Source organism: Acomys russatus, chromosome 1 (assembly GCF_903995435.1).
Source record: "Acomys russatus chromosome 1, mAcoRus1.1, whole genome shotgun sequence".
Classification (NCBI taxonomy): domain Eukaryota; kingdom Metazoa; phylum Chordata; class Mammalia; order Rodentia; family Muridae; genus Acomys; species Acomys russatus.
Genome location: NC_067137.1, coordinates 113,055,917 through 113,067,284, shown reverse-complemented (window position 1 = coordinate 113,067,284; position 11,368 = coordinate 113,055,917). Strand labels below are relative to the sequence as shown.

General features: G+C 50.0%; 1 protein-coding gene and 1 non-coding gene across 2 annotated transcripts; one reads left to right on the top strand and one right to left on the bottom strand.

The window, feature by feature from the left end:
• Positions 1–246: 246 nt before the first annotated feature.
• On the bottom strand, positions 247–9,170 carry Glrx5 (glutaredoxin 5). Its single transcript, XM_051150996.1, has 2 exons — positions 8,873–9,170; positions 247–827 (listed from the first exon to the last, which is right to left on the bottom strand). Exons 1-2 carry the CDS (start codon positions 9,153–9,155, stop codon positions 652–654), a joined length of 459 nt encoding a protein of 152 aa, XP_051006953.1. The 5' UTR covers positions 9,156–9,170; the 3' UTR covers positions 247–651.
• A 1,397-nt stretch (positions 9,171–10,567) lies between these two features.
• Positions 10,568–10,843, top strand: LOC127197278 (small Cajal body-specific RNA 13). Its single transcript, XR_007831639.1, has one exon. It is a non-coding gene; the product is annotated as a small Cajal body-specific RNA 13 (non-coding RNA).
• Positions 10,844–11,368: the final 525 nt, after the last annotated feature.

Genomic DNA, 11,368 nt, shown 5'->3' with positions numbered 1-11,368 from the left:
GGTATCTGGTGGAAGCAAAAGGATCTGAAGGTCAAGTTCACCTCTGGCTAAGTAATGAGTCAACGCCAGCCTGGGCTGTACAGAAGGGGGTAGGGGAGTAGTGAGAAGCAGAAGGTGCGGGGGGGGGGGGGGGGGGGGGGGGGGGGGGGGGGGGGCAAAGGAAGAAAATACAAAGGAAAGGCAGCTAGTTCTCAACATGCCACAGAGCTACACTTGCTGGGGTTAACTACTCATACACACACACGGTCTGTGTTGGCAATTTATTTAAAAAACAACACTCCAGCCATCACATTTTCTTCTCTGTCCACCATTTCCCTTTAGAAGTTACAAAAACATCAGGGGGGTTGCCATCTTTATAACCCAACTCACAGACAAGAGTTGGGAGTGACCCCTGAAGCCGGCAGAGAATACAAGACAATGTCAGAACAAATCTGGGTCACAGCAATACCGGATTACGACATTGATTTACAGTGCAGTGGTGAGACGTTCACCAGAGGGTATTCTGAGCCAAAGACCAAAGAAAAAGCAGCTGCCCACTTGCAAGCCGGGAGGCCCAGCACAACCAAGGCAGCAACAGGACACCACTCAGTAAGGCTTTTCTGGCAGCAACTGTGATGAGGAGGGCACTCTGCTCAGCGAGGACTGGAGCCCTCACTTTGAGTCTTGGTCCTTTTCATCTGTCAGGGCGGAGCGGATCCCCAGCTTTTTCAGTTCCTCCACCAGGTCCCCATTCTGGTGCATCTGCAGAAGGATGTCACAGCCCCCCACAAACTCGCCATTGAGGTACACTTGCGGGATGGTAGGCCAGTTGGAATAGTCTTTAATACCTGTGGAAAGATGGGAGAGACATCACTGAAGTGATCAGAAGCCAGTGAAACCTCCACCACAGATATCACACCCTGGCTCCTGCAGAAATCCAGGCCCCTCCCTAGGATGGGTCCCAGAGCCAAACGGACAGCACATCACTTGACAAAGCACAGCTCCTCCCCCAACCTTCAGCCCCTGTGGTTTGCGTTAGGATCAGGTAAGGTTCTCAGTAAAACAGATCCATCAGCCAGGGGACTCACCCTGGCAATGGGACTGTCCAACCAAAGCACGTGAGACAGGCAAAGCTATAATTATCCATACAGGTCATGTTTTCAGGGAAGAAATGTCATTTCCAAATGTGCTGTGAAAGATGGGTCCACCTTGAACTCGCAGGCTGACTGGGTGACCCCACCCCTGCCTTCTTCCCATGGTTCTGAGCGGTGAGGACCACCACTGACCTACACTCAAGACACTGAGTGCATTCTGCCTTTGAGGATTACTGAGAGACACAGAAAACCCTGGCCCATGCTGTAACTCCTAAGCCCCAGGTTCTCAGCTCCCTGGATGGCCGACTCTACAGAGCCTGGTGACGGACACATGTATGTAGCACATGGTGATTAGTATTATATGCCTCTGTGTGTGTGTGTGTGTGTGTGTAGGGCTGGGAATATAAGTTCAATAGGAGAGCATTTGGCTAGTGCGAATGCAGTTCAGCAAAAAAATTAACAAAGGCATAAATACTATAGGCAGATGTTCTTAAATGGCAAAAGTGAACATACAAATACACAAAATAAGTGAGCAGGTGCTTCCAAAAAATACAATATATATAAATCTGAAAATTAACCACATGGTGAGCTTTTTATGTAGATAAACTAAAGCACAAGCTTTGTTCTTACTACCCTAACAGTCAATACTTCTTTACAACTAAAATTACACAATTTAAGTTACATCCCAATGGTCTCAAAATCTCTTAAGTTACCATCTTTCTCTACAAAGCAGAGTTGCTGTAAATGACAGAGCTGGAGGGAGCCCAGGTCACAGCGTTTATCTTGCTTCTCCAGACAGCAAACACTGAGAAATGGTAGCAAGCTGGGTGTGGTGGGAGCCCTCGGCTAAGGCTGGCCTGGACTTCCCAGAGGCCCTCTCAAGAAGGGAAGGGCTCCAACAGAGGCCAAATCCTACCAGTTTCCACAGTCTCCGGTATCTAGTACTCTAAACTACCTGCTGAATCCAAGGCTTTCACCATACTGATGTGGGGTGCACGGAACCCTGAGACTACTCTGTACATGGGTCGTGTTTGGACCTTGAACTTGACCCTCAAATACCACCAGCCTATGGATCAGCTGCAAATCTGTTTCCCTTGTAATGGGTGGGGTGTGGGAGTGAGGAACCATTTAAACACAGGCTTCGCTGAGTCTCCTGAGGTGGACCACCCCTGTGCGCGTCGCCTCTGTGTTTCACAGCTCAGCTTTTCTTCCCTAGAAACTTACTGATTACTTTTGCTGAGCATCCACTGATTTGAAACATCAAAATGAAAATATCCTTGCTGCCCAAGGCCACCCCAAACTACAGTGAACGCTAAACAGTTTTAGTAAAACCTTTGGGAGAAAAGAATGAAGTGTTTTCCACCATCACTGTTCATCTACTTATCTCCCAGAGAGACAGAGCTTGCCCTCACAGTCCATAGTGGCAGAAAGTCACAGAAGCAGGCCACACGCTACCACTTTTATAGCTCCTTACTTCACCCGAGCCCTGGCTGGTCACACACGGGAGACTCTGCTCCTAAGGACTGTGTCACTGAGGGTTCTCCACCACAACACCCATCACCTAGCTGCCAGCAAGTGGCTCTCAGACCAGAGACTGTCACAGCTCCACTCTGCCCACTGTCTGGCCTCATGGCTCACATTTCAAGAACTGCACCTCAAGGACAAAGGGCAGCGTCTTGGCAGGACTCAAGGTGCCACATGCTGATGGGTCATCGGGATTACTTTTGTTGTGATTGATGCTTGCTGGGAGGTTTTTATTTTGTTTTTGTTTTAGACCAGGATGGCCTGGAATGCCATTTGTAGCCCAAGCTCTAGCCTCAAAACTTGCAAAGTTACTCTTGCCTCCACCTCCAGAGTGCTGGACCTCAGGTGTGAGCCACACAGGCCCTGGCCTGTGAGCCACAATAGGTCAGGTGGTCTCTAATCTCTTACTCTTCTGAAGACGGGAAGTGAGTAAAGGTCCAATCACTAGAGATCTGTACCTTAACACTAAGGTGCCCTGTAGGGATTGTTTAAATACGGCTTGTTTACTTCTCAATTAGTTTTCTTTTTTTAAATTTTATTTTATTAATTTATTCATATTACATCTCAATGGTTATCCCCTCCCTTGTATCCTCCCATTCCTCCCTCCCTCCCATTTTCCCCTTACTCCCCTCCCCTATGACTGTGACTGAGGGGGACTTCCTTCCCCTGTATATCCTCATAGGGTATCAAGTCTCTTCTTGGTAGCCTGCTATCCTTCCTCTGAGTGCCACCAGGCCTCCCCATCCAGGAGACGTGGTCAAATATGAGGCACCAGAGTACGTGTGACTTTCTTTCTTTTTTTTTTTTTTTAAGATTTATTTATTTTATGTTTATGAGTACACTGTCTTCATGCACACCAGAAGAGGGCATTGTATTACAGATGGTTATGAGCCACCACGTGGTTGCTGGGAATTGAACTCAGGACCTTCAGAAGAGCAGTCAGTGCTCTTAACCACTGAGCCATCTCTCCAGCCCCACCCCCCAATTAGTTTTCAAAACTGCAATATTTAATGACAGTCAGGTAGGACCTCTTGAAAATTGGAGGCTCAGACTAAGAACGGGTTTTAGTGGTAATCATGCTGTCTAGACAGCGATCAAGTTCAGGGGACTGTTGACTGGAAGTCACCCTAAATAGAGCCGAAACGCTGAGGGACTCAGTTCACCCACTGCTGCCATCAAAAACAAACAAACCCAAGCAGATGAAACTGCCAGGCTGCGTTCCTAAAGTGCTTCCTCTGCGTGAGGACTTTGAGTCTGAGGTCCCAGAACCCATGTCAAAGAGCTGGGCACGGCAGTACATGCCTGTAACTCCCAGCTCTGGAGGCAGGGCTAGGAGAGGGCCCCAGTCTGCTGGCTCCAGGTTCAGTAAGAGACCCTGCCTCAAAAAATCAGGTAGAGTTACTGAGGAAGACGCTTGACACAGACCTCGGTGTCCACACCCACAGGCATTTGCATCCATGCTTGTGCCTCCCCCGCAAACATAACAGCTTATCAAGCCAGAAAAAAAGAGAAAGAGAGAAAATATATGTAAAAATCCCCCTGCCCTGTCCACTCTCAGGAGCTCTCCACACTGAAGCACCTAAGCACAGCACATGGCTGTGGTTTTCCTGGTCCCCGGATGTGGAGTAACCCCAGAGTCCCATCGGGCTCTATGGTCTTGAGCTACGTGCATCACATCCTAGGATTACATTTCCTTCATCTCTCCCACCTTGGACACTGGGGATCTCAGCATGGAAACTGCAGTACCTTGAGAGAGGACAGCCAAGGCTCAGGCATACACATCAGCGGAGCAGGCTCACTGGCCTCCAGATGCAGTCTCAGAGATGCAGCAAAGAGCCCCAGACTCAGTTTCCTCAGTTGTAAAGTGGATCTATGCTGCCTCATAGAGTTACTGAGAATATCAAACAATAAATAATTGCTGAAATGACTTCCTATTGCAGTGTCAAGCACCACGTGGATATGGCTTATGAATGTACATGCACCCCCCCCACAACCCCCACCCCATTAAGGGTCTGCTGTCCTGTTTGTTACAGGAAAGAGAAAGCATGGGGAAAGAACACAGGAATGACACGAGCTGAGTGTCCATGCAGTAATAAGAAAGTAGCATTTGCAGAGCTCAGGGCTGCAGCACTTCATGCTCCTTAAGTATTTTCCATAAACAACCCTATTTAACCAATGCAGACCTATGATATATTATCCCTGTTTTATGGATGAGGTTGGGGTTCAGAGAGGGTGAGTCACTTGCCCACAGTCACAGAACTAGCATGTGGTGGACCCAGAACAGCATCTAGGTTTCTAAAATCTAAAGCCAGCCTCTAAATCCATGGCCTGGCTGCAGCTTGTCCTGCCCACAGCTACCTGCTCATGCTCACTGCCCACGCGTGTACAGCATGTGGGACTGACTTAACACCTGATATCACTATTCACAGACAGTACTAAGCCATCAGTACTCCTTGCCACTTACTTCTGACCAAACATGTCTGATATTTAGCCATGTCAAGTACACCAGGACCTAGTATGTCTGTTACTAAAAAACCAAGATGCCATCTTGTTGGCTCACTCCCACCATAAGCCATGTTGTCATAAATACCTTACACCTGTATCTTATCCTATATGGAACCCTCTAGACCTGAGGCACTGGACAAGTTGGCTTAGAGCTAAACCTCTTCCTGCCTTTGTGGATAAAGTTTTAAATGTCTTTTGTCTCCTCCCCCCCCCCCAAGACAGGGTTACTCTGTGGAGCCCTGACTGTCCTACAACTCAGAGATCCACCTGCTTCTGCCTTCTAAGTGCTGGGATTAAAGTTGTGTGCCACCACCAATCTAGTTACGAATAAAGTTTTATTGAATTCAGCATACTCAATGATCATACAGCATGCAACAACAGAGCAACGGAGACACTGGGGACCCAGGAGCCCACTGACAGCCTGTCCCTTCACAAAGGTAGTCTGTTTCCACCCCAGACTATCTCACTGGGAGAAGGGAAACAGTTCTGCTCATCACCGACACACTGACTGTTAGGGTACACTCCCAAAGTGTGGTGCCAGATGCCCACAGCACATGGCTGGGTCCACAAGAGTGCACACACATACAACTGCATATCCAATCTCCAATATTCACCAGACTAGTAAATACCCAACTATTGCCTTGAATGCCCAGACACTGCTTCATAAACACTTACAGACTGGGAGAAGGGGGCTAAAGGAAAGAGAGCTCACAGATAGGTGGGATTCAAAGAAGAGCTTCTAATATACCTGACAACCAGTGAGAAAACTGTGGGAGACACACACACACACACACACAACTGCCAGCAGAGAGGACTCAAATGTCCCACAAGCCATCGACATGTCCAAAGTGACAGCTAAGCTGGGTGTGGTGGTGCACACCTTGAATCCCAGCACTTTGGAGGCAGAGGCAGGCGAATGGCTATGAGTTTGAGGCCAGCATGGTCTACACAGCGAGTCCAGGACAGCCAGGGCTAAACAGAAAAACTCTGTCTCAAAAAAACAAACAAACAAACAAAAACAAACAAACAAACAAACCAAAGTGGCAGCTAGGCCAGCTACTCTGATGGTGTTACATAATGCACAAGCATATGGCAATGTCACATAGGCTTACACATAAAAAAAAAGTTTGCACGGTACAAGGACAAGAAAACATAGGGCAAGAGTTATGCGTTCAACAACAGTCAGTCCCTACTCTGGCAGACACTGTTCCTGGTTTAAAGAGAACACGGAGATGGACACAGGACTGTTGGAGCGCTCACAGAGAGGTCTGTGATGTGATTGTGACTAACCACAGCCTCTCATAGTCAGCAACAGTCACAGAAAGCCTGCTGGGCTCAAGCACCATTCCCAGCACCACAGGCTATTGTGTAAGCCAGCCTCCCCCACCCACCCACACACACACAGGCAGGGTCTTAAAATGCCTGCAGCAACAAGACTGCCCAAGGAACAATGGGGCAGCATTGTGGCCCAAGTTCCTCAGGAGCCTTGCGCTGTGGCCTGTATGTACCCCAAGTAATAAAAGTGAGGACCAGAAAGCATCTCTCTGCACTACACTTCCTGGACACTGGGTGAGAACCAGGGCCCTTTATAAAACTCTGGCAAAAGAGAAAAGGAAGGGCTAATGCTACAGTGTCCCCGTGCTGCAGTACAACAGGTAAGATGGCCCCTCCTTGCCTGACAAAGCAAGCACGAGCTGCCTGCCTGCTCCTTGACAGAGTCAGGGTATAGACAAAGACTTGAAGAGTCCCCACACTGCAGAGGCCTAAGCTAGCTAACAAAGGCCCCATGGGGCTGGCGGGGGGGGGGGGGGGGGAAGAGAGGGGGAAACACACTCACATCAACCTGCCCTATCCAAATGTCAGCCCTCCCACCAACCTCCACTTTTCTCAGCCACGGGAGACACAGGTTTATTTATTTAGATAACATACTTAGTAACCAATAAGGCAATGAAATCAACAGTCAAGAAGTTATAGCTGACTCATTTTTGTAACCCCAGCACTCTGGACGCAGAGGCAGGAGGATCACCAGGTCAAGGCCAGACTGCACTGCATTGTGGGAATTCCCCTATCCCCTTATACATTGTATATAATGCCATCCTCTCTGGCACAGAAGACACATACTAAATGGCAGCTACTTTATAATCAAAGTTCATGGCTCTCAAGGTACTTTTTCTGCACTTCTTCCCCGTGATAGTACTACTGGCCAGACTCTGAGGTAAAGCAGAGGAAGGAAGGCCAGCTAGTGGTACCAGGAATAATGAATGGCAAGCCATGCATTAGGCTCAAAAACTGGTTTTCCTCCTTAGCTAAGATGGATGATTCCAAGGCAAATCTGCTCTCCACAGCCCCTGTGTCTGGGCAACAACTCACACCTGTAATTCCAGCACTTGAGCAGCAGGAGGCTCAATTCAGGCTCTGGGCCAGCCTGATCTATACAGTGAGTTCTAGGCCAGCTTGGCTAGCTTGTCTAGAAAATAAAATAAAATTGCATAACAACAACAACAACAACAAAATATCAACAAGAAAATACAAGATTTAAATTCTTCTGTCATTGGGAGAGAGGAATGGGAGGATACAAGGGATGGGATAACCATTGAGATGTAATAAGACTAAATTAATAAAATTAAATTAAAAATTAAAAAATAAATAAATAAATTCTTCTGTCATTTGAGTACCTAATGACACGGATCAGAGGCCAGACATGTGAGATGGAAGACAGACAGACCACCTTCCCGCTATTAGTGTCACATCAGTTGTATTCCGTTATATCTAACGTCCAGGCACACTGAATAAGGGAACATAAATTCTAACCAAAGATCCTCTGACTTCATATCGAGCAAGATGTCCACATTGCAATTGTCTGCTTGCTAAGAGTCACGTCTGCAGGGCAGATCCCAGGTCGGGGGCCTGCTTATCTTCCCCAGCAAGGAGCCACCCCTGATCCAAAACCACAGCATGGCCTAAACCAGATAACCCCCCTATCCCCCGCCCCGAGCCTCACAAGCAGCCAACTTTTAGCCTGACTTGCCAAGGATCAGGCCCAAGGCCCTGGCTTTTCTCCTCCCCACTCAAGAGCAAGAAGATTGAGTAAGGTACCAGGGGCTTAACATGTCAACTAGACATCAGGACCCAGTCTCTTTGCCTCAGGCTCAGTGAAAAGCCACTGCTCTGGCTGTTCTGACCTCTGCCCTTTGGGCTCCAACCTTTCGGCACTTTGTTAATGTGGTGGGGGTCAGAAGTCGTGACTTGCTCTTCCAGCTGAACCTCTCCCAAGGTCCGGCCCTCACACACCGCCCTTCTGTGCTACGGTATCTAAAAACCAAAGTTCGCGTCTTTCCCCACAGATCAGATCCAAACATGAGTCCGGCTGGACTATGGTGAAACCCTCTCTGCAGAAAGAAGACAAGTCCCTGACACTCGGGGCCTTAAACATTCGAGGCCAGCCTTTGACCTCATCAGCACACACGCAGCCATGAGTCCCTCCCCCATCCAGTAGGCCGCTGGCTTACAAGCCCCTCCAAGTGTCCCCCAAAAGTGCAAACAAGTCGCGGGTACTCGCTGCGAGTCCCCTTCTCAGCGAGCCACTCCCAAGACGACCCGGCGAGGGGTCACGCGGCTGACCACCCTCCTCCGACGCCGCCTGAGACAGCTCTCCCCCAGATGAGGGGAGGCGAACCCCCAGCCCAGCTGGCTTACACAACCAGGGCCCTCGCTGCTCGGGATCTGCTCAATTTCACCGCGCCCTCGGCGCCAGATCCCAGGGGCCTGACCTTGCCGCAGCTCCGGGTCGTCCAGCACGTTGTAGGCCGCGTAGTCGCGGACTCCGTGCAGCCGCAGGATTTGCACCACGGCGTTGCTGAAGCCGCACTGGGGCTGCTCGGGTGTCCCCTTGAGGAACACCACCACCTTGTCTTTCTTCACCAGCGCGTCCAGCTGCTCCGCCTGGCCGCCCGAGCTCGCCGCCCGCACGCCGGCCCCTGGCAGACCGCCGCCACCTACGCCGCGCCCCCAGCGCAGCAGAGCCGCCGCCGCCCGGCTCAGGGACCCGCTCATGCCCGCTCGCTGCCCACCGCCTCTGAGGCCACCCCGGAGCTTACGGTGGCCGCGGCGCCCGGCCCGCCCACCGGAGGCTCTCATTGGACAGGCTCTGGGCGAGTCTCGTGATTGGACAATAGTGACTCAATTCCACCAATCACATCGCCCACACCCTGACGGTGGGCTTTCCCTGGAAGCCGCGTTCTACAGGCTTGCCAGTGAGCGAGAATGACCGCTTTGCGTGTTGATTGGACAAACTAGACGTCCATCAGGGACAATGAAGCGCAGCGAGAGGCGCGACTACAGGAAGACGACTTTATTCACGTGGGAGGTCGAGGACAGCCCGGATACCCTAGGATAACAGGATAGCACTAGGCGGGGCTTCTGCAGCCCGTGGCACGCCGGGAAGGAGTCACTTCCGGACGCAGCTTCCGGTTCCGTTGGCGGCGTCTGATTGCTACGGGAACGCGGCCGGTAGTCTTGAGATGGCGCGAACCAGAGAGGTGGTAGGTTCCTGCGCTTCATCAGCTGAGGTGAGCCTCGTACCTGGCGTGTCCTGGCCTGCCCGGGGCTCCAGCCTCGAACTCGGCCTCACGTCTCGTCCTGCCCGAGACTCAGACCCGTGTCGTGCACGTGTACAGCCAAGCCGTGTCCTGCTGCTTCGCGTGAGATTCCTCCTCTAGGATGATTTTTTTTTTAGCATAAAAATATAACTGTTGTATTGTGTGTCTGATCTGCGTGCATGCAGCTGCCACAGCGTGTGAGTGGAAGTCAGAAGAAAACTTCGTGAGTCCTGTTCCTACCCAGATACAGACCTCGGGCTTGCAAAGTAAAAGTCTCTTTACCCGCTGCGCCATCTTCCTGGCCTCTAGAATGGTGTTCTTATGTTAGAAAGGTGTAAAACGCCCTAGCTGTGGGACAGCTGGTTTGGGGACCTCGGTGACGACCTTTCTGTCCACCTAACCCCTTGAACCAGGATCAGGAAGGTTTATTGAAAAAACTAGAAAATTGATGGGAGCTGGGCCCGGTGGCCGTCGTCTGCAAAGTGGCGGCACACTAGAAACTGGGACAAGGAGAAGCGTATAGCAAGACCTTTTAAAGAGGGGGGGGGGATGTTCAGAAAGTGTGAGGATATAGCTCAGTAGTAGATCGCTTTCCGACGTCCTGAACTCCACCTCCAGAACATGCACACAAGTGCAGAACAGGTGATGATGGCCACTGGGTGGAGTTCCTGCACAAAACGTGCAGGCACATCTGCTTGTGTTAGTGCAGAAGAGAGAAGGCCTACTGCTTGCTTTACTTTCCAGTCTGTGGATTGCTTGACATGCACTTACTCCCTAGAACAGAGCTCCAGCCATGATAGGTGCTCTTCCTGGTAAATAGCACGTGGATCCAGATGCTGGCCAGCAGGACTCGGTGGCATGCTGTCTGATCTGTAGTCTCGGCCCTGCGCTGGGTTGGTGGTACCCTAGAGCACACCAGACTTGCAGAGAAAGCATACTCCGGAGGAAGCTGAGGCATGCCTGCTCGAGAGCAGCGGTTCCATGTGCAATTTTCCTCTGATAGTTTCTGGGTACTGTTGCCACGGTGATAATGGCTGGGCCTGTGTCATTGTCGATCCACCAACAGTCAGAGAAGCTTTGCAGTCAAGATATTGTTTAGCAGACAGAGTGGTTTCTGTTGGACACTTAAGTACTGCTACAAAGCCTCTGGTTACTAAATATGTGGCGGGAGGTGACCTGTTTGCATCTGAGGAGTAAATGTAAAATCAGAAAGTGCACACAAGTAAGCAGTGAGGTCCATGAAATAATGGCTCAGTGGGACACCTGAGCCAAGTAAACTAGGAAGACAGAGCTGGCAATGTCTTCCACGTCAGTCAGTTTTATTGATGCTTGCTCCCTTTCTAATGATGAGCCCAAAACTAAAATTTTTTTTATTTTGCAGACCCTTTGATTCCAGGCATCATGTAAAGACATACAAGAAATGCTGAGGTGAATTATCTGTTCTGAAAATCAAGCCTCTGTGCCTTTAACAGCAGAGTCAGCAAGCTTTTATTTATGCTTACATTGCTGTGAGTAGTTTTACTTTTAAAAAATGAAATAAATAATTACCAGCAGTTCGCTTCTGGAAGCTGTGTGTCTTGCCTACTCTAAACCATCTGATTCGCTTTTTTGTCCACTGGGTGAAGGAGGAGAATTTGTAGACACAGTAACAGCAAATGGTGTGTTGCC